We start from the raw sequence: 23,458 nt of genomic DNA on the forward strand, positions 1-23,458 counted from the left end.
AATGTATAAACTCCAAACCCAGGACACCGAGTTATGCAAAATAATTTACCCTTGCAATTAGTGCCCGCCCCAGCTCTGTTACATGTCTTTCATTGGTGCAAAATCMAGTCCATCAATTACCTTATGCATTTTTTACTTATCCAACAGAGCTTAAAGTATCATGTGAGAACTGTTCTTTTTTCGGAACATACATTAAATTAAGTAAATGTAACTTTATAGAATAAGGTAGAATACATTATAATAGTATAGAATAGACCATAGTCAATAAGTCACTACATTACTTTATTTCTGATTCCACTTTTTATAATGTGACAGACACTTTTTACATTGGCCTTGGTCTGAGTTTTAATGCTATAATTAAGTTACATCAGGATGCATTTTAACATATTTCTATACCTAACATGTTATATTTAGGCGTGAGCAAAGTAATTTGACCCAATGGAAAACTGCGACTGAGCTACGTTGGCTTCTTTCCTTACAGCTAGGTTGAAAATGACATAAACACTTTCAACCTAGCTTGACATGTGACCGTTTCTATGATACCGCGCGCGCACACACACACAGGCAACATGGCGTTCCTTCACTGGAGTTGCCAGGCCTTGACAAAATAGATAGGATCCTTAGGATATCCACAGTATACAGTGAGTGAGCTATCACATTGTTTTATGAAGTTACTCATTTCTTTACAATGCCAAATAACTTTTCCATTTTCTTTTTGCTAGCCTAGCATTAGTGTACAGCAGTCCACTTTGCTGATGGCGACTAGTCAACGACTCTGTCTTTATCCACCCCAGGCCTGTTTCACTGAGAACCTCATCACAGGTAAAAAGCTGATTTATGTAAATTGCCACTATCTGTCATGATTAGGAATCACAGACTTTGAGGATATGAAGGTAAAGGGAAATTAAGCTGAGAAGCTTTCAGATTCTAAGCCTGCACTGGATACTTATAGCAATTTCAGTAGAGTGGTGTTGATTGAAAAGGTCTGAATGTAAAGTAGAAATAGGCTAGGCTACAGTAATCTCTGCATTAAGGCACTAAAATGTCCTGGAAGCGCCACCATGAATGTATGCAGGATTGTTCCAACCCAAATAAGAAAACATTGGGCAATCTTCCCATCTCAGTGGTAGGCTAATTATTCAAGATGGGTCGCACAACATGATATATCATACACAGCCAAATGCAGACAATCAGATTCAGCACTGAGAATAAATCATATTTCATAGGCCAACTAACGAGGGTTGCATCTAAACTGGACCCTGAGTTTATATTTCTAATGTGCATGGTCATATCATAATTTATAGCCTTTTATTAAGTTAGGGTTATCCCTACATTTCAAGCACACCTGAACATTCCTGTAAATAGAAGGATGCAACCTACTGAACATTGCAGATAGAAATATTATGAATAGAGTTGCGATTAAAAAAAACAACATTTTTTTCCTCCCTCTACATTTCAGAGGGACATGTCTATTCTAAAATACAATACATTTCTATCTGAAGATTCTACAACATACCCGACTGAATATGACCCTTAGATCTAGCCTACGGTTTGGCTCAGCTCCTCCCTGTATTCCCCCCTTCCCCCCCATCTCTGCCTATGTGCGTGAGCTGCTGGGGATTTCAGAGCCGATGTGGAGGCACAGCATCGCAGATCCCCCCCCAGAGACAGCATGGGCCTTTTCCTGGAGAAGAAGAGCAGGACAGGGGACTGGGCCGACTCCTTCACCTACAAACAGCTCCTCAACGACAGGAAACAGTGAATGGGATTTGGTGTCTGATAAAAGAAACCTGAATGGATTAAATGTCTGTCAGTGTGTTGTTGGTAAGAATCAGAATCACCTTTTTTCGCCAAGTATATTTAACATTTCTAGAATTTTACTTGGTGATGTGCTACGAGAAATAGACAACAGACAGAATACAGACAGAGGAATTTACACAAAGTTTATGTACATTATATACAAAATAGATAAAGTATGCATAGAACTGTACAGTAAGAGAATTTACAGAGAGGATTTACAAATGTACATTATAAATATATATGTGCAGAGGTTGCACTACATCACAGAGCATTCTAACAACAGGTGCCTATGTACAGTTTATATGCAGTGTTAATGTGCAGAGCTGAACAGAGTGCAATTATGGTAGTGCGGTTATTATATGTGCAGTTCGAAGATGGCTTGATGCAGTGCGCAGCAGAGAGTGCATAGTCCCTTAGTTTCTGTGGACCAGATGGCCAATTGGTGAGCAACACAGCATGGGGAAATAAACTGTTTAGCTGTCAGGTTGTTTTGGTCATGATTGCCCTGAACCGTTTACCAGAGGGGAGTGTTTGGAAGAGGGGGTGGGCGGGGTCGGCAATGATATTTCCTGCACGCCTCCTTACCCCGGGGGGGGGGGGCAGGTCCTCGATGGAGGGCAGGTGGCAGCCGATGACCCTCTCCGCAGACCGGACAATGCGTTGCAGTTTGCCCTTGGAGGGAGGAGTGGTTTAGTTGTGAATGACGCAGCAATAACGTTCCAATCAATTACAGATGTTGACGTCAGACAACATCAGATGTTGTAAGGCGCTTTGTGATTAAATTGGTGTTCTGGAGAGTGTGTTAATGTTTTTCTGATGATTTCATTTGTAATATCATAGTGATTGAGGACTAACACCTGGTTCAGTGCAGGATTTAGAACTATGACCCTGTAGTTATTATACTACCACATGTGCCAATAGGGTCCAGACCTCCTGGCATAGTATGCTAAACAGATACATATCCTTAGCCAAGGGTCCAAGGCTATGTTCCACATATTCTCGTTTTCTTTCTAAAAATGTTCTACTCCGCTAGCCAGCACTTCGCCTAACCAGGCTTGCGTTTCTTCCAKCTCCAGATTGACCACTTATTCATGGTCCAATAGAGTAGGAAGGTTTGATTGGTGAATATTAATACTCCATTGGTCCATGAACAAGTGGGACACAGTTGCCTTGTCACAATGTCCTTTATTGATTAACTAGGTAATGAAAGCTACGACAACAGGATGTCATTTTCTGCATTCTAAAGAATATATTAGACAGACGAAAACTGCAAAGGCTCCTGGAATCACCATAGATTCCTTCATTCCAACACCTTGGGCATACATTGTCTCTATTGATCTGAACCCTGCCTGTATACAGTGGCGGAATGAGGCTATATATTGATTCGCAGTAGAACTCCTCAGTGCAGTGCTGTAGTAGATGAAACACAACACCTTGTGAATTATGAGGAGCTGGGCTAAGAGGCAGGAAAGGCTTTGTTTTGAGGACAAAAACAACGAGTCTGATGGTATTTCCTGTTCAGAGAATGCATTTAGAGAACACACATGGGCTTTGTCAACGTGGAGAATAAGATCAGAAGATGACATACGATGTATCATCCCAGGTATCATCTTCTGCACGTCACAGTACCGTGTAAGCCTGCGGGGCTAAAACCTAGACATTAGCTCAGGTAGCTAACACAAGTATTTAGGTCTCAAGCAAGGTTGCGATTCACCGAATCATTTCCATTACATAACCACAGCAGCAGTAGCCTTTGGCTAGCCCTGTGCTTTAGCCTGAGGAGTGGGTGCCAGAGACAGGGCAGAGAGTGCAAAGATGTTTACAGCCAACCTGCCATTTTCTTGTGACCTTATTGAATGCAGAAGTAGTCATGTTGGTACCCAGCTACCTGGGCATCTCTTGAAAGCTTTTTAAATTAACATATGGTCATTTTTCAGTTTGCCAATAGATCATACACATTTTAAGGCTATTTCATCACGTGTTCAATAGCCTATACATTTTTGGTTATTTGTGTGCTTGCTCGTTTGCAGAGGTGCCTGCAGCAGATCAATTCTTAAATTGTGTTTGTATGTCACTGCATCAAATCATTGAGTTTAATGATTGCTCATAAATGTGTTAAGCTCACAATCATTGTGATGATAAATGAATAACAGCATGGTGATTAATACAGTATTTCCATATAGCCTACTATAGGGACAATGCATTGTCAGATGTGAAGCTGAGTTCATACAGCCTACTAATTTAAATAATCAGTATACAGGTGCAAGATTGTACTGGGAGGCATTGCAACTGTCTGTCTGTTTGTGGATGAATGCACAAATGGCCCTAGTGCTGGGGGGCGCCCTCGATTACCATTCCAAGCACAGCAGTGCACCTCTGGTCACCCGCGAAATTGAGCTGGCTCGCTGGCGGGGAAAGGTTGATAGTATAGTCCACGACTTGTGTGACGCRCGGACCGGAGGACAGAGGGGATCTAGCGGGGTGTCAGTCTGACTAGGTTGCTTTGAGCCCGCATGTCACCGGCGGACCTGCTGAGAAAAAGCGATGCGAACATCTGACTTCTACGCGTTCCGAATGCAGCACCAGCAGTCAGTAGACAGCGCCGTATCGCTACAAAGGCGTTTTCTCTGCTATTAAACGGTTCATGCCGTCCGAGTGCGCAGAGGCAATCCTCTGTGGTGTGGCTGGAAAGCTGTAGACTCAAAGCGATAGCGGGACCTCATCCTCCTGCAGTTTTCTTTTAGATAGCCAACATCAAGTGTGCATTTCCCACGTAGATACACCGGGGGAAGTAAGTAAGGCGTTGGAATGTTGCTTTCTATGGTCATGGATTTCTTGAAGGGCATCGCTGGTTTCGAAGGCCATTCTCACAGACTATATTAGGATCCAGCGCACATTTTTGGGACACCTGAGTCTGCTCAAGGAACCACCATTTACATTACACAGAATTCTGTCAAAATGTTTTGGCGCTCATAACAGCATTTGCGGAAGAATTTACGCGGTAGGCCTACTACCCCAGATTGAACAGGGCTGATGCTCCGTCTTCAAGGTAAACTTTAAGCAATATTTTTTTATAGCCTACCATACATTAAATGCATCGTATTGTTGTTGAACTCTTTTGGGTAATCGGCTTTGAAGAAATTGCATGAGGAGCAGCAGTACGGTTTTTACTGCAATTAGGCTCCCATCCTCATTGCCTCTCACGGCGGGGTGTCTGAAAAGGTGAGGGATCTCCTAAAGACAGCTGTCATGCGCCTAGATCTTTGAAAAGCTAGGCTATAACACCGCAAGGTCAAAAAATCCCTTCAGATGATGAGCAAAGCGGTCAGATTACAAATTGTATTTATAGAACCCCCTTGCTTGCGTGCGGAGTTTTTTTTGTCTAGTTGAAACTGAAAATCATGTAATGTACCAATTATCGTCTTGTCCACTTACAGATGCATGGTGGATCGCATCAGATTGAATTAAGATGTGAAATGACTGCGCTTGTGCTCGGACATTATATGAGTTCTTGTCAGTCCAACCAAAATAACTTGCAGAGTGGTAAGAGAGAATGAAATATGACCACAAAACAAAATATTTGCCATTAACAGCCCTTACTGGAATGCAAATGAGGCATCAGTCATTCACTTGTTATCTTGTTGTAGGCTATTGCCTGGATTGAGTAGCCCAATGAAAGACTGGACAAGGTACAGTTCAATACAGATGTATGTTGATACAGGTCTCTGCAATGTGAATATGTGGCCCTAATAACTTATAAACGTGTTTCATCTTTTTATGTCGGGTGTTGGTTATCATCTATTTGATTATTCATGGTAGCCTGAGGCACCATTGTAACTGCCACACCAAAGCACCCTGTAGGCCTGATTATAATGCTTCTGTTTGCTGACTGCTCGAAAGGCTACAACGCTCTCTGATCACAACATTCAATATCACGCCGAAACATTCATCATGGCGTAGCCTTTTCATTGAAGGCAATGCTTATGTCTTTCACTAACATGATTCATAGTCTAAAAAGAGAGGGATGTGTAGTATAGTTCCTTTCACCACCAACGCATCCAAGGAGCTGTGGCTTGGGCTACAGTAGACTGAGCACATCGACCTAATTTACATTGCTTACCTCACAATAGCTTTGCTGAATGCACAGCATATTCAGTAAGAAAGGGGGGAAGGCAAACAGTGGGCCTATTGATTATTCAGCTCATAGGATTGGATGTATTTGCCAGGAGAAACAATCTATTCCCTCTACAAGGTGAAAAACAACAGATGCATTTTTGGATCTTCACGCCAAAGGGAAAAGGAGGGTTCACACCAAAAAAGAAGACTAAAAGCACTGAAGACAATTCCATTGATAGAGAGGGGCCTGTTCACTCAGCCTGCTAAGACGTCCCTCTTCATTCTGAAACTGAACCTGTGCCACCTCAGACCCCACAGTTCTTTGGGATCTCCTCGACTGGAGAACGTAGCTGGCGGCTCATTACATCCACGGTTTAGGTCACCTCAGCCATGTTACCTACGGTACCTATCTAACATCAATGGGAAGTTAAAATGAAAGGATTGAAGCGTTATTTTATGCCTCTGTGTAGATCGATCTGACTGTGTGTGTGTGTGTGTGTGTGAGAGAGAGCTATAAGATCAGTTGGATCCAGCCACCCCGTTCATTAGGCCACGCTAAATGCATTTGACCTTTTCCTCCATAATTCAGACCTCATCAAAGTATGACCCCAATGGCAAACAAAACACCAGATGTTATTGATGGACCTACCGTAGTAGCATTGGAATCTAATAGGCCAATGAAATCTGTGGGACAATAGTACTGACTCAACGCAGTATTAGGTTGTCTGAGAATGAACCTTTAAAGACATGCCATCCCAAAGTGAGGTTTTGGTGTTGCCATGGTATCAAGGATGTCACCCTAGACCTAGCACATCGCATTGGCAGACACTGATGTAAATTGGTATTCCAACAAACACACACTCTCTGTCTCACACACCCACACATACTCTTACTCTGACTCGCTCTTGCATGTGCGCACGCACGCACGCACAGACACACAGGCTGATGGTGTGTTCAGGACATACTTAAACTGTTCAACACCAATTTATCCAGTTTAATTAAGGAATGTTTTTAATCAAACACTAACTAATTTCATGTGGTGAACAATTCTCTCCAGGTCAACAAATCAGAACGTGTTTATATCAGCATGAGGGTGTCTGTAATGCTACCAAGCCCCTAATGTGTTTCTCCTTATAAAATAGGAAATATCAGTTTCATACCACAACCTCAATACATGTACTGAAAGCATTTAGCTTCCGATGGAGAATGCAGTATCTAGCTTTGTCTCTGCAGTACCTAGGTGAGACAGGGCCACTACGCAGAAGTTCCATCTGTAAGCATGACAAGCATTAGTTTTCTCTCTCTCTTTCTCTTTCTTTCTCTTTCTCTCTCTCCCCCCTCCCGGTTCCAAGCCCAGGGCCCACAGCCCAGCAGCAATGTGATGATGCAGTAGAGGCTTTCTCTATATGAGGCCCAGCATACGTTAGACCATCTGAAAACAGATCCCTCATGACCCAACTGGCCCAGCTGCCTGCCTGCTGCAGAAGTGTGTTTATGTGTGTGTGTGTGTGTGTGTGTGTGTGTGTGTAGGATGCTGTATAAGGCTTTTCTGGATGATCGCTGCCCCAGGGAGAGCATAGATATCCTCCACTAAAACAGTAGTATGCCTCTGCTGCTGCCATTGCGCTTGAGTGTCACTGTAAATGTTGATGTCTACCAAGCTGCTTTCTATTAGGAATAATCCACCCGTGTGTGTGAGTGAGTGTGTGCATATGTGTGTGTGTCTGAAAGTGTTCTCTATATTATCTAAGGTTTGACATTCTAAGGTTGAGTAAAGCATTGATTAAATCATTGATTGATTATCTAGTTATTTGTTCATCTAGAGGATGAATGTGACCTGCTATGCAAATAGCTGTGTAGAAACCCCACCGTAATTAAATGCAAATTAGGGAGACCGGCGCCGACATGTATTTCCTGCTTCTCATCATGTCTTGGCGATGGGGTTGTACTTTTGTCCTCACAAAAKGAATTTCGCAGTGATAACCGTCTCAACCATTCTCTTCACGTTTGGCTGAGTTATCACCGGCGAAAAAAGCCCCATCTCTACGGAGTGAATCAATATCGCGTCTCCATTGCCATTTGAGTCGGGAAGGAGCAGGTCCTCTCTGCCTCATTGCACATCCAGAGGCTGTGCCATCCAGAGCAAAGCAGAAGGTTGGTTGGCACGCACGCATAAACACACACTCGCACGCATACTAACTCGCATACTAACTCGCTATCTCTCTTTCACACACAGAAAAGCACACACCCCTACACACATGCAAACCCACCTACACACGCTACCACTATCACAAAAACAGACAAACACCTAACCCCTCAACACACGCACACACACATTCTCCCATTACACACTCTCTCTCTCGCACCCACACACCACCAGCCGTATTTCCTCAGTTTGGGTCACGATCTGGCAGTCGTTTGCCATGCTTAAGGAGTGTCATAACTTGTCCATTTAACAATTACACCACAGTCCATTTGTCATCGACTTACTTAGGCCCTCACTGCTAAGCCTACTACTCCCCTCTCACCAGCACCAGCCACCCAAGCAGTCAACACAGGACAGAGAGTCAACACATTTCTATAACTGTTACTCAGTCGTGGTAAAACGTCCTATAAAACAAGGGCATAAACCTGTTCTCCAAGAAAAGTGGGATTTTTATGTAGCGTGGCGTTCATTGAAATGTCAGACCAGGGAGACAGTGTGTGCTCTGCTCTCTCTAAAATGATTTCACTGTGTTCTCGTTTTTATTGTCGGCCGCAGACTCCTAGGCGGCAACCTTTTTCCTTTAGTCGTCAGGCCGGGATGTGTTTTACAGATGACAGGTGTTGTCACTATGTTCCCACCAGGCCTCAGTCTCCGTTAATGTTGCAACAGAACGTTCCCCCATGGCAGTTTGTCACTCATGTTCCATCTGCAGAATTCTTCATTCCCTGACACATTCTGAGAATTCCGAGACATTCTTCAAATTCCTCAAACTATTTTGACAGTTAAGGTTATTGTTTTACAGATTCTATATCAAAAGCTGCAGGTGGAAAAAGCTTTTGAAGGTGTACAGAGAGCTTCCAGGCTTTTAGTCAGATAAAAACGCACATTATTCAAGACACAGAGATATAACCTCAGTTATTTAAAACATTTTTTATTCAACCAGGCAAGTCAGTTAAGAATCAATTCTTATTTACAATGACAGCTTACCAGGGYACAGTAGGTTAACTGCCTTGTTCAGGGGCAGAACAACAGATTTTTACCTTGTCAGCTCAGGGATTCAATCCAGCAACCTTACGGTTACTGGCCCAACGCTCTAACCACTAGGCTACCTGCCACCCGAGGACCAAAGAAAAACCAATGATGATATAACACTCTGTGTCTAAAGGTTCGGCTTTGAGTTATGCTGCTGTTGTGAGATCTTTAGGCGTTGGACATTGCACCTTCCTCCCGTAATCAAGAACCATGAGACACGCATGGTAGATTCATGTTTTCTGTACATGTAGCCAATAAGAATGAGTTATATAACWCATTATGAGCAGTATTTCACGTGTCGTTAGGCAAACTCTCTCTGCACTCCAGCTGCAGTATCCCCCGCTACTCACTAGACTACCTGCAGAGCTCTCAGGATTCAGAATAGAATACTTTGCGCTCTCTGGCATTGTTTTTGTCTGGGTGTATGATTGTTTTGTCTGAGCTCCAGGAAGAGTAGCTCTGGATAAAGTAACAGCTAATGGTAATCCAAATACAATTCTGTCTCTCTCGTCTCTACTTCGTTGCTTTTGTGTGGGTGTATATGATTGCTTTGTTTTGTGATTTGAGTGGACCCCAGGATCCAGGAAGAGTAGCTGTACCCAAATGAACAAATACAATCTTTTCTCTCCAGTCTCTACTTCAGCGTACGCAGCCATCCTATCAGGAGAAAAAAAAACGGACCTTYGATCAGTCTGGTGAAACTTCATCCAACTGCATGTAATTAAAATCCTTTCTATGTTGTCTCCTATTTAGGCGGAAATTACCTTAGATCAGTGTCTTGGGGTTATCTCTATCCAACTCCACGTAGGATATTACAGTTCTTTCTCTCTCTTATCTGGCCAGGTGTGTTAGCCTGACTGGAAAGCCTGATGGAGACCCTACTAGTTTACCTGATGGTCCTTGGCATGGCTGTAAAGGCCCACAAGGTCCAGCTGTGCCCAAAACGCTGTGTCTGCCAGATGCTCAACCCCAACCTGGCAACCCTCTGCGACAAGAAGGGCCTCCTCTTCGTCCCCCCAAACATCGACCGGCACACCGTCGAGATGCGTCTGGGCGATAACTTCGTCACGAGCATCAAACAGCGGGACTTTGCCAACATGACCAAGCTTCAGGACCTGACGTTGTCTCGGAACACCATCGGTTCCATCTCGCCTCACGCCTTTAAAGATCTGGAGAACCTCAGGGCCTTGCACTTGGACAGCAACCGTCTGACGAGGCTCACCAACGACACCTTCAGCGGGATGTCCAAACTTCACCATCTCATTCTTAACAACAACCAACTGATTCATATCCACACTGGGGCCTTCAATGATCTCACGGCTCTAGAGGAGTTAGATCTGTCCTACAACAACTTAGAAAGCACCCCCTGGGTGGCCATCCAGAGAATGACCAGCCTCCACACCCTGGGCTTGGACCATAACATGCTTAGCTACATCCCTATAGGAACCTTCTCCGGCCTGCAGAAGCTCAAACGGCTTGATGTCACTTCCAACAAGCTCCAGAAGCTTCCGCCAGACCCTGTGTTCCAGCGGGCTGGGGTTCTGGCCACGTCAGGAAGCATGGGTCCGTCGTCATTCGCGTTGAGTTTTGGGGGGAACCCACTGAGGTGTAACTGTGAGCTGCTGTGGCTGAGGAGGCTGAGGCGGGAGGATGATCTGGAGACATGTGCGGCTCCGCAGCACCTGGCTGGACGGTACTTCTGGACCGTGTCTGAAGAAGAGTTCCTCTGTGAGCCGCCTCTCATCACCAGACACTCCCAGGTAAGGCTGAGATGATAATAAGATCATTTGTCAATAGTATTGCAACAATCCAGTGATAACAGAAGCATTATAACTGTTTTTARCATGCTATTTGACACGGACAAAAAGTAACTATCATGTATATCACTGAACACACTTTTTTAACATGATAATTAATGAAATATTGATCATCATGTCATCCCTTTCCAGAATAAACACATTTATTGCAATAATTGTCAAACATCGATTATCATGCTATTGCTAACCACGATAACTGTTTTAATCACGATAATTCAATACCTATCACGGTAATATCGTTCACCCTACCCCACCGTCTAACTGCCTCCAGGAGCTGCGAGCGCTGGAGGGTCAGAGTGTAGCTCTGCGCTGTAAGGCCAGGGGCGACCCAGACCCCATCATCCACTGGATTGCGCCAGACGGCCGCCTCATGTCCAATTCCTCCCGGGCTGTGGTGCACAGTGACGGGACTCTGGACATCCTCATCACCACTGTGAAGGACTCAGGTGGGTGTCATTGAAACGTCTGTTGTGGTAGACTATGTTGAGTGTTTCTGTTTGTATGCTCTGGTTTTTCAGTAGGCCCTGAGGTCAGCTTTTCAGACCATTTGATCTGTATCAAAATGATCCTACGATGAACTCTGTTCTGCCATTACATTTAGTTCCACCTTTTTGTTTTAAAGGAAACAGAAAAGCTAATAAATGTTCATGGAGTTGTGAATGTTAATAAAGTTTCAACATTGAAAAACAATTATCCATACGCCCATCCGCCAATATTTCACACATTACCAGGCAAATCATTTATTTATATATTTACAGCAATGCTGGCCTATAGAGTCCATTGGGAAACCCAAATACTGAACCGTCCAATGATGGGATTTATAAATAATTGATCTGGACTCTCAAAGGAATGATCTCTATAATATATAAACAACTTTTTTAATCTGAACAACCGTTTAACTTGAGCAGAATATGGAAAAATATGACCTTGGCATCCTGTAACCCGAACCGTAAACATATACATTTTAAGTTTGTTTACAGACTGTATTTAACACCAACTGGTCATAGAGTCCCCTAAATCAGGTAGGCACATTCCTCCGTATGATGTGGGAGTGCCCTGCAGTTAAATGTTTCTGGGGCAAAGTCACAAAATTCATTTTGAATTGCATGAATGTAAATATTCAATGCTTTGCATCTGTTATGCTACTTAACGATGATATCTCCTTGAATCTCTCAATCAATCAAAGACATTTGCTGCAAAACAATGATGTTGGCTCTTAGATTGCAATCACCTCACTCTCTTCCAATTCATAAGTGAATACAGTTACTATTAGAAGCTGTAACATTAGAATTATTGACAGCGAGAATGAATGGTGCTAGTCAAGGAACAATTGAGGCCTGGACAAATATACTTCACTCTGTAAAGAATAATCTTGGCTAAAGCCCAACACATTCTCTCTCTGTCTGTATATATATATATATACATACACACACAGTACCAGTCAAAAGTTTGGACACACCGACTCATTCACGGGTTTTTCTTTATTTTTTACTATTTTCATTGTAGAATAATACTGAATACATCAAAACAATGAAATAACACATATGGAATCATGTAGTAACCAAAAAAGGGAMAAACATCAAAATATATTTTATATTTAAGATTATTCAAAGTAGCCACCCTTTGCCTTGATGACAGCGTTGCACACTCTTGGCATTCTCTTAAGTTGGCATTCTCTCGAGTTCCCACATATGCTGAGCACTTGTTGGCTGCTTTTCCTTCACATGGTTTATGGGAGTGGGAGTGGGGGTAGGGGGTGGGGCGGGTTGGATGGAGACATGTTGGCTGGGTGGGGTTGGGGGAATGGGATGGGAGGTTGGGCTGGAGGCCTACTTATTTTTTTGTTTTTCTTTTCCTGTTTATACTGAATTTATTATCACTTAAAAGCTGTAAATCAAATCAAATTGTGTTTGTCACATACACGTGTTTAGCAGATGTTATTGCGGCTGTAGCAAAATGCGTGTGTTTCTAGCTCCAATAGTGCAGTAATATATAACAAGTAATATCTAACAATACACACAATCTAAAGTCAAGGAATGGAATTAAGATTAAATAAATATTTGGATGAGTAATGTCAGAGCGGCATAGACTAAGATACAGTAGAATAGTTGAAGTTGGAAGTTTACATACACCTTAGCCAAATACATTTAAACTCAGTTTTTCACAATTCCTGACATTTAATCCTAGTAAAAAGTCCCTGTCTTAGGTCAGTTAGGATCACCACTTTTTATTTTAAGAATGTGAAATGTCAGAATAATAGTAGAGAGCTTTTATTTCTTTCATCACATTCCCAGTGGGTCAGAAGTTTACATACATTCAATTAGTATTTGGTAGCATTGCCTTTAAATTGTTTAACTTGGGTCAAACGTTTCGGGTAGCCTTCCACAAGCTTCCCACAATAAGTTGGGTGAATTTTTGCCCATTCCTCCTGACAGCTTGTGTAACTGAGTCAGGTTTGTAGGCCTCCTTGCTTGCACACACTTTTTCAGTTCTGCCCACAACTTTTCTATAGGATTGAGGTCAGGGCTTTGTGATGGCCACTCCAATACCTTGACTTTGTTGTCCTTAAGCCATTTTGCCACAACTTTGGAAGTATGCTTGGGGTCATTGTCCATTTGGAAGACCGATTTGCGACCAAGCTTTAACTTCCTGACTGATGTCTTGAGATGTTGCTTCAATATATCCACATAATTGTCCCCCCTCATGATACCATCTATTTTGTGAATTGCACCAGTCCCTCCTGCAGCAAAGCACCCCCACAACATGATGCTGCCACCCCCGTGCTTCACGGTTGTGATGGTGTTCTTCGACTTGCAAGCCTCCCCCTTTTTCCTTCAAACATATTGATGGTCATTATGGCCAAACAGTTCTATTTTTCTTTCATCAGACCAGAGGACATTTCTCCAAAAAGTACGATCTTTGTCCCCATGTGCAGTTGTAAACCGTAGTCTGGCTTTTTTTTAATGGCGGTTTTGGCTTCTTCCTTGCTGAGCGGCCTTTCAGGTTATGTCGATATAGGACTTGTTTTACTGTGGATATAGACACTTTTGTACCTGTTTTCTCCAGCATCTTCACAAGGTCCTTTTGCTGTTGTTGTGGGATTGATTTGCACTTTTCGCACCAAAGTACGTTCATCTCTAGGAGACAGAACGCGTCTCCTTCCTGAGCGGTATGACGGCTGCATGGTTCCATGGTGTTTAATCTTGCGGACTATTGTTTGTACAGATGAACGTGGTACCTTCAGGCGTTTGGAAATTGCTCCCAAGGATGAACCAGACTTGTGGAGGTCTACAATTTTGTTTTTGAGGTCTTGGCTTATTTCTTTTGATTTTCCCATGATGTCAAGCAAAGAGGCACTGAGTTTGAAGGTAGGCCTTGAAATACATCCACAGGTACACCTCCAATTGACTCAAATTATGTCAATTAGCCTATCAGAAGCTTCTAAAGCCATGACATCATTTTCTGGAATTTTCCAAGCTGTTTAAAGGCACAGTCAACTTAGTGTATGTAAACTTCTGACCCACTGGAATTGTGATACAGTGAAATAATCTATCTGTAAACAATTGTTGGAAAAATTACTTGTGTCATGCAAAGTAGATGTCCTAACCGACTTGCCAGAACTATAGTTTGTTAACAAGAAATGTGTGGAGTGGTTGAAAAACTAGTTTTAATGACTCCAACCTAAGTGTATGAAAACTTCCGACTTCAACTGTATATATGAGATGAGTATTGTGTAAAAATATGTAAACTTGTAAACATGTTTTTCTTACTGGGTTTATTTCTTCTTTTGAGTAGCAGCCTACAGGTACATGTTTTAATAAACATATCATTTAACATGGAAAATGTACCTTTAACCCCCACTAACAAAAGTTACAAATTTGGTTTAAAAAAAAAAGTAAGTTCTCAATTGCTCCATCAGGCTCCTTCACCTGTGTTGCCTCCAACCCGGCCGGGGAGGCTCAACAAACTGTGGACCTGGTGATCGTCAAACTCCCACACATCACCAACGGTACTGTGAAGAAGGAACCGAACCCAGGTTCTTCTGATATCGCCACGGTAATGAAGACGGGTGGGGAAGGCGGAAGCGTGGTGCCACTGGGAAACACGAAGACGAGCCAGGAGAAGAAGGTGGTGATCACTGAGGCAACGTCTACCTCCGTCTTGGTCAGGTTCAACTTCCAGAGGAGTATACCGGGCATCCGAATGTTCCAGATCCAATACAACGGAACCTACGATGACTCTCTGGTTTACAGGTGAGCCTTGGCTTATATAGGGACTGTTTTTTGATGATTGCTATTGATGCCTCATTTCGACTCTCAGAACCAAATGAGAACGAACAAGAACTAGGCACAATGTTCTGTTGTAGTATGCCTGATGGTGTTGAGGGGTGTTTAAGTTGTTGAAAAATGTATTTAAATGTCAAATGTTAAAATTTTCATTGTTTGACGGGCTGTTACTCTAACCGCATTAAGTAATTAATGTACTGACATTCTTGTTCAGTACAGGTTCATTCCAGCAATTAGGTGCCTTTTGAATAACTTGGAGAAACTGTTTACATTCTGTCATGTTCAACTTAATAAAAAAACATGTTTTCCCATCTCTTAAATAAAAGAAATGACTATGGTAAGTGCCTATTAAGTGCCAAATAAAGTAACAGGGTTGATGATTTAATCTTAAATCCTCCATAAATCCACAAATTACTGATGATTGGCTGAGAGAAATTTATGATAAAAAGATTGTGGGGGCTGCTTTGTTAGACTTGAGTGCAGCTTTTGACATTATCGATCATAGTCTGCTGCTGGAAAAACGTGTGTTATGGCTTTACACCCCCTGCTATAACGTGGATAAAGAGTTACCTGTCTAACAGAACAGAGGTTGTTCTTTAACGGAAACCTTTCGAACATAATCCAGGTAGAATCAGAAATTCCCCAGGGCAGCTGTCTAGGCCCCTTACTTTTTTCAATCTTTACAAACGACATGTCACTGGCTTTGAGTAAAGCTAGTGTGTCTATGTATGCSGATGACTCAACACTATACATCTACTACAGCAACTGAAATGACTGCAACACTTAAGAAAGAGCTGCAGTTAGTTTCAGGGTGGGTGGCAAGGAATAAGTTAGTCCTAAATATTTATAAAACTAAAAGCATTGCATTTGGGACAAATCATTCACTAAACCTTAAACCTCAACTAAATATTGTAATAAATAATGTGGAAATTGAGCAAGTTGAGGTGACTAAAATGCTTGGAGTAACCCTAGATTGTAAACTGTCATGGTCAAAACATATTGATACAACAGTACCTTTGATGGGGAGAAGTCTGTCCATAATAAAGCCCTTCTCTACCTTCTTAACAACACTTTCAACAAGGCAGGTCCTACAGGTCCTAGTTCTGTCGCACCTGGACTACTGTTCAGTCGTGTGGTCAGGTGCCATAAAAAGGGACTTGGTTGCAAAAAGGGACAATTGGCTCYGAACAGGGCAGCACGGCTGGCCCTTGGATGTACACAGAGAGCTAACATTAATAATATGCATGTCAATCTCTCCTGGCTCAAAGTGGAGGAGAAATTGACGTCATCACTACTTGTATTTAGGAGAGGTGTATGTTGAATGCACCGAGCTGTCTGTTTGAACTACTGTCACACAGCTCAGACACCCATGCATACCCCACAAGACATGCCACAAGAGGTCTCTTCACAGTCCCCAAGTCCAGAACAGACTATGGGAGGTACTACATAGAGCCATGACTACATGGAACTCTATTCCACATCAAGTAACTGATGCAAGCAGTAAAATTAGATTTAAAAAACTGATAAAAATACACCTTATGGAACAGCGGGTACTGTAAAGCAACACATACACATGCATACACACACACAATAACATACGCACTATACACACACGTACACATGGATTTTGTACTGTAAATATGTGGATGTGGTTGAGTAGGGGCCTGAGGGCACACAGTGTTGTGAAATCTGTGAATGTGTTGTAATGTTTTTAAAATGGTATAAACTGCCTTAATTTTCCTGGACCCCAGGCTAGAGTAGCTGCTGCCTTGGCAGGTCCATAATAAATACAAATACTTTTGTATATATAGTATACCTAATCAACAGAATCAAAATGAAATGTCAGCACTGAGCTGTAAAGAGAAGCCGAGATGAAAGAGAAAGCAGAATGRTACAAAAAGCTTCCGAAGATCTTTCAGGCCCCTTCTGAGAAATGAGTCTACACAATGTTCTTTCATCCGGCAACTCTTTCATTCCATATTTGAAGCTTATCTTCATGATACAATATGACGTGACCATTTAGAACACACTTTTATTCAAAGTGACTCACAGTCAACAAATACTGTACATACAGTATATTGATCGTATGAGATCCAGTTGGGAATAAGAAATCCACAGCTCTAGTCGTTCAAGCACACAGCACCATGATCCAACCACCGAGCCATTGGATCTAATGTGACTTTCTCTCCTGAGAGATGGGTGTGCGTACAATCTTTCATCTTTAATGCCTCCGACTTCTCAGTGGGTGTTTGTGTGTCTCAAGGGGGTTGGGTAAAAAATAACTCATTTGGACAATAAAGTATTCTTTTTCATCTTTCACCCCTTTCACTGCACATTAGCGATTCTACTTTCTTTTTTTAACCATTGGAATCCCGGCGTCTCTGTTACTCGTCCACTCACGACATTGCTGCTCATAGCATTCTCTCTTCTCTTACCATTTTCAAGCCATAGCCCTGTGCTCTTTTTTATTGCAATATAATGTACAGTATAATTGGTCTACAGTTGGTCTAGTATGCTCTCATCTCTTTCATTCCACACTAACTGTCTCTCTCTCTGTATTTTCAGAATGATCCCTTCAAGCAGTAAGAGTATCTTGGTGAACAACCTGGCGGCCGGTACACAGTACGACCTGTGTGTGCTGGCCATCTACGACGACCTGGTGACCTCCCTGACCGCCACGCGAGTGGTGGGGTGTGTCCGCTTCACCACCGAGCCACAGTACCTCCGCTGCCACTTCATGCAGTCCCAGTTCCTGGGAGGGACCATCGTGGTCATCATCGGAGGGATCATCGTGGCGTCCGTCTTAGCTTTCATCATCTTCCTCATCGTGAGGTACCGAGTGTGTAACCAAGGCGATGAGGATAAGGTAGGAGTATTGAGTAGTACTCTTTTTCTTTGAGGCTACTGTCTCTGGATTATTTGTGTTGTACAGATGTGATGATGAATATTGAGGTCATTTCTCCCTGGGGATTAATAAAATCTCTCTCAATCTCTTTCATAAGGCTTTGGAGATGGGTGAGATCCCATCTCTGAGCAGTGATGGTCAGCTCCAGGGCTGCGGCGTCCCCGAGACCATGTCCAAATCTCTGTCCAAGCAGATCCTCCAGCCAGAGAAACCAGAGATGGAGGACCAGGAGTCTCTGAGGGTGGCCCTTCCTCCTCGTAAACCGGTCAAGCAGCAGCAACCCCCAGCCCCAACCACCACCACATCTACCAAGACCTCCATCCCCGACTGCACTGTCTCTACTTCCGCAGCCAGCCACTCCTGGCACCCTGCCTCCCCGGTCACCCTGAGGCAAAAACGGGCCGATATCACTGCCACCGGGGGTCCGAAACCCGGAGAAGCTCGCCGAGCCGAAGGCCAGACAGATGTGGAGTTAGAGAACACAAACCGTAATAACTCGTCGGAAGCTAAAATTGCTGCCGCCTTGGCCGTACCTGTTCTTGCCCGTTCCACAAAATGGACGCCGGTTGCTAGGCGGCCGCGCCCCCCTGGAGCCTCCTCCCACCATTACATGACGGTACCTACAGGGGGTGTGAGGGTGAACCGGCGGCACTCGCTGAACGTGGACTCGTACAAGGAGCGCTGCTATGTCAGCCTGGTACAGCAGCAGCAGCCAAAGCCTGGCGGGAGTTTGTGCTCCAAACGCAGTCTGTCCATGAGCGGAGAATTGCCCACGTTGGAGAGTGCAATGGCAAACATACGCAGAGGCAGAGACAAGCTGTCCCGATCTGAGTGGCTTCTCGAAAGCACTCTATGATCTGGATTTCACTGGCTTATAGGTTCTTTGTTTTACTGGATTGGATTTGTGGCCCGTCGTGGAGCATACAGTAACTTTATGCCTTGTCTTTTATCTACAAGACCCATAGATTCCTCTTGTATTTCTGAAGACAAGGCAGCAAAACAGGGTTTTAAAAATGTTTCACATTTTGTTTTTCTACCTAAAAAGCAAATATCCTCTCAAAGTCATCTGTATAGCGACTTCGGATATAACTTTGACGAAAGGCACAAAAAACTGTATAAAGCAACTTCATGTACAAAAATGTTGAGTTGTGTAACATATAGGCTAACACGATACACCCGTAAGTGTTCATATGGTACTGAATGCAGTATTCTTGGAAGTCTAGCATCATTTAGAGAGAGGGTGAAAAAGGGATGGATGATCAAGCTTGTTATAACATTGCCTGTTACTTAAAGTGATTACAATAACTGTGTAGACAATGAATGGACATATTTCTTGTCATCAGTTTTTCAGACAGTTGGTGACATGTCTTAATTAACTTGGCGGCGTTTGGAGGAATTGTGAATGTGCAGAGATGTAGAACACAATGTATCCAGGCGGTGTCCCAAATGGCACCCTATTCTCTATAGTGCACTACTTTTTTGACCAGGGCTCTGGAAAGTAGTGCACTATATAACAAATAGGGTGCCATTTGGGCCACACACCTCAGTCTAGTGACAGAGCTGGATCTTTTCATCAAGCCGCACCAGACACACAGCACAATGCAACATTGATGGCAGCCCGGCGGTGTCGATTGAGCCTAATACTGCCCTCCGGGTTGAATCAATACATTTTTATCACGTAATTACACATACAGACTCACGCTCATAGGATTCCTGTCGCAACTGATATGACAGTCTAAACCAACACAGACAGGATTCCTGTCGCAACTGATATGACAGTCTAAACCAGTCTAAACCACAGACAGGATTCCTGTCGCAACTGATATGACAGTCTAAACCACAGACAGGATGACGGGCGCGATTCCAGTACGTCAGCAGGTGGATGGGGATCGATAAAGGATTGGTGGTCCATTTTCATGTTTTGTTTACTATTATTAAGACATAATTTGTCATGTCAGGCCAAGAACCGTTGTAAATTGACTTGTTGGTAAAGAGAAAACGAAAGCCTACTGTTTTTGTGGCTATCTAAGAAGTCGGCTCTTGATTTTGCTGTTGTTTCTGTTTGATGTTTACCAGTATAAATAAACCAATGAGAAATCTATCTAATGTAGAAAATACCTGTACAGTTATTGCTTGTGACATTCATTTGCCAGGTATCTACTGTAGCTTTCTTGAGTCCTACAACATGAAAGGCAACACTGAGGACACAGCAGAAGTCATTTCAGTTTTAGCTCCATTTTCCAGGTATCGTCTAACACGAACCCTTCTGAAGTCTGACAACATAACATGCAGAGGGTTACCTAGGACGTCATGTTCACAGTAGCCCACATTTTGGTAGATAGATTCCATCTCAAACTACCTTCAATCTCGAGTCATGACTGACAAAAGAAATGAGATCTTTTTCTCTGGCGAGCCAGCCGGGAGATTCATCTCATCTGTAATGATTTTTAAGGTTCATTATAATCTTAAAACATTTGAATCTCCCCTCCTTCTCACTGAGAGTAGAAAGAACGGCAGATCTCTGCTCTCAGCTCCTGTGTTTGTTCAAAGGCAATGAGAGGCAAATGATGAAAAGAGGCCATGCTAGTCACCTGGGACTCCCCCTTTCCCTCCCCCTACACACACAGAGATAGAAGGAGTAGGGCTCTTAGAGAGAGAGAGAGCCCTCTGCAGAGGTTAAAGACTCCAGCGTCGGTCAGTAGGAATCGTGGCACCATGGGCCTCGCAGTCACAGAAACGAATCTGCAATCGCAGTAATGTTTCAGATCGTGGAGAGTAGGGTCCATTTCACTTCAATCATATGATCAGTATTTATATCTGCTGTTAGACAGTATGCGCTCTGAATCCACGGTTTTGATGTTGGATAGATTTTTTTCATGTGGTCTGACTGACTCCATCGCCGAATTAGAGCTGCACCTTGAGAAAGAGATACGCCCCATTACCTTCGCTCTGAAACTCTCTGCTGAAATATAGTTGAGTATTAAACAGTAGGCTTGTTAAGATGTGCTGCACATATGTCAGACATAAATTAATTAATGTCATCCAAACAGACCGGGCCTTTTAATACTGATTTCTCTCTCATTATGCATAATTATAAATGTGTCGTGGAGGAGCCGGGGTCCGGACATCCACTCAGTCTCTTGAGGGTGCCAGAGGTGTGTGATAATAATACACGAGTTCCTGGGGAGAGAAAAGAGAAAGAGAGAGAGGGAAAGTGAGAGGAAGAGGGGAAGAAGAGGGATGTTTGAGAAAGAGGGAGAGTGGGGAGGTAAAGAAAGCAAAGGAGAGGCCAGAAAGAGAAAAACAGAAAGTGAGAAGGAGAGAAAAAAGCATCTGTGTAAGTCAGCCATGCAGCCTACAGCTTCTCAGCATTCACTGCACCTCTGCAGGAGTGAGGTAGGGGGTGAGGAGGGTTGGATGGGTGGGGGGGGATCACAGGAGGCTGCTGAGGGGAGAAAGGCTCATAATAACGGACGGAACGGCGCAAATGGAACGACATCAAACACCTAGAAACCATGTGTTTGATGTATTTGATACCATTCCACTAATTCCGCTCCAGTCATTACCACGAGCCTGTTCTCCCCAATTAAGTTCCCACCAACCTCCTGTGGTGGAAATGGACCAATGCCGAGTGAAGTGTGCCCCGCGGCCAAATACAGAACCACACGTTTCCCCTCACACACTGCGGGGTTCTGCCCGACTTCTAACCCCCCTTCTGCCCTGCTGCTGCCCCCTGCCAACTCCTGCATTCCCCTCTAGCACTTACTCCTCCACCATCCTTCTACTCCTGCATGTTTCTGGAACTACTCCCACTGCCTCCCTCGGGCCCTCCTCCCCTGTTAACCCGCACCTGCCCCTGCTCCCTCCTCCTGCACCCTCTCCTCCCCTCCATCCTTCCTTGATCCACTACAGGGCTCTTCTTCCGCACTGAGCACCGCCCTGTCATCAAATCCTGACCTGCAATGCCCCTTAGACCCAATCGCTGTCACCCGCCAATCATGTGTCACTGGCCCTGCCAGTCTGTCAGAGTCAGTCAAACAGCCAATCACCTCTCTGTGGGGGTTTGAACAGTCCATCATAGATCACTGGGCTTTAACAAACTGTCAGAGCAAGAGGCAAGCTGGCCAATTACTTCTCAGTGGGGGAACTGATCCGCCAATTATTTCTCACATGTTCATCATACCTGTTACATTAACTACCTGCTGGTACAGGTGATGGCATTGGCATAATCCTTTTTTTTCGCTGTACAAGTGTTTCTCAGAATTGGTTCACAACCGCTAACATTCCGAAAGAAATCTACTGGAACGATTACTGACGCTACAATTATCTTTTGCTAATTGTAATTGGGACAGGGAGAGTAGCTATCCCACCAGGCCACTGATGGCAACAATTTGTGTCCAATTGCATGGTTTAACGTGATCTTTGAGTCTGTTTTAGTGTGAAGGGGCTATTACGATCACAGTGAGAGAGAGAAGATGATAGAAGATGATAGAGATGTTTAACTGTTGATGACAGGGGTGCTAAAAATGTTGCATTACATTGTTTTGTAAACACTTGGCACCCCTTCATAGAGTAGGCTAAATCACCTGTCAGACATTTGTGAAACATTGAAGAGGAGGAAGAGTAGTTTATTGTTCATTTGTAGGGATGTAATTGTGTCTTTTCAGTTTCTTACAGCTGGAATCCTTAATGGTGAAACAGCACATCTGTTTGCAAAATTACAACAACAAAGAAGTTACTGCAAACAAGGAACACAGTTTTTCCACCTCTGACATCATTGCACACGCGATAAAAGAGCACAATATGTAGGTGACTTATTCAACTTAAAAAAAAAAAAACATTTATTTATTCAGGGGAACCAATTGAGACCAGGCTCCCAATTACATTGGTGCCCTGAGGACAACAATACAACAAATTCAAAATGATCAATAAAAATAAAAGAATCTACAAATGACAGAATCAACACTGCAGCTTCAACCACCACAAATTCAATCCAAACAGTTGCAATTCTCATTAAATTCATTCAACATTAAAGTCCTAAACTGCCATAGAGGCACCAGTCAAGATGTTGGGAGTTTTGTAGGCTATTCTAAAAATGGGGGGCATTAAAACTGAAGGCGGATTTACTGGTACATATTAGTTGAACCTCGAGAGGTAACCATCCCTGTGAACGGGTTTGGTGTCTCATATTTTTACATTTTAACAGTGAAGTTATGATCTCTTTCTATAAAAGAAGGCTAGCCTACTTTAAATCTGAGCTTCTTAAACTCATCCATATGTTTTTTTTAAACGTAAA

The 23,458-nt window shown here is 43.3% G+C and overlaps 1 protein-coding gene across 6 annotated transcripts; it reads left to right on the forward strand.

The window, feature by feature from the left end:
* The first annotated feature begins 178 nt into the window (after nt 1-178).
* Nucleotides 179-20,285, forward strand: LOC112072026 (leucine-rich repeat and fibronectin type-III domain-containing protein 5). 6 transcript variants are annotated; one of them, XM_070439616.1, is made up of 9 exons: nt 181-641; nt 728-822; nt 1,460-4,849; nt 9,786-9,871; nt 9,998-10,914; nt 11,243-11,417; nt 14,891-15,224; nt 17,823-18,123; nt 18,260-20,285. In XM_070439616.1, exons 5-9 carry the CDS (start codon nt 10,024-10,026, stop codon nt 19,016-19,018), a joined length of 2,460 nt encoding a protein of 819 aa, XP_070295717.1. In that variant the 5' UTR covers nt 181-641; nt 728-822; nt 1,460-4,849; nt 9,786-9,871; nt 9,998-10,023; the 3' UTR covers nt 19,019-20,285. The 6 variants fall into 6 exon arrangements, 5 of the variants coding, with proteins under 5 accessions (XP_023995208.1, XP_070295718.1, XP_070295717.1 ...); XM_024139440.2 differs by lacking the exon at nt 9,786-9,871 and having other exon boundaries at nt 179-641; nt 1,538-4,849; XM_070439617.1 differs by lacking the exon at nt 9,786-9,871 and having other exon boundaries at nt 180-641; nt 723-822.
* Nucleotides 20,286-23,458: the final 3,173 nt, after the last annotated feature.

This window comes from Salvelinus sp. IW2-2015, unplaced genomic scaffold (assembly GCF_002910315.2).
Source record: "Salvelinus sp. IW2-2015 unplaced genomic scaffold, ASM291031v2 Un_scaffold1804, whole genome shotgun sequence".
NCBI classification, from domain to species: Eukaryota; Metazoa; Chordata; class Actinopteri; order Salmoniformes; family Salmonidae; genus Salvelinus; species Salvelinus sp. IW2-2015.

What these genes read in the sequence shown, in the direction of transcription:
- LOC112072026 (XM_024139440.2), top strand. Translation starts at nt 10,024, where the DNA reads ATGGAGACCCTACTAGTTTACCTGATGGTCCTTGGCATGGCTGTAAAG. An exon ending in GATGACTCTCTGGTTTACAG is followed by an intron (nt 15,225 to 17,822) that starts GTGAGCCTTGGC and finishes CTGTATTTTCAG; the next exon opens with AATGATCCCTTCAAGCAGTA. An exon ending in ACCAAGGCGATGAGGATAAG is followed by an intron (nt 18,124 to 18,259) that starts GTAGGAGTATTG and finishes CTCTTTCATAAG; the next exon opens with GCTTTGGAGATGGGTGAGAT.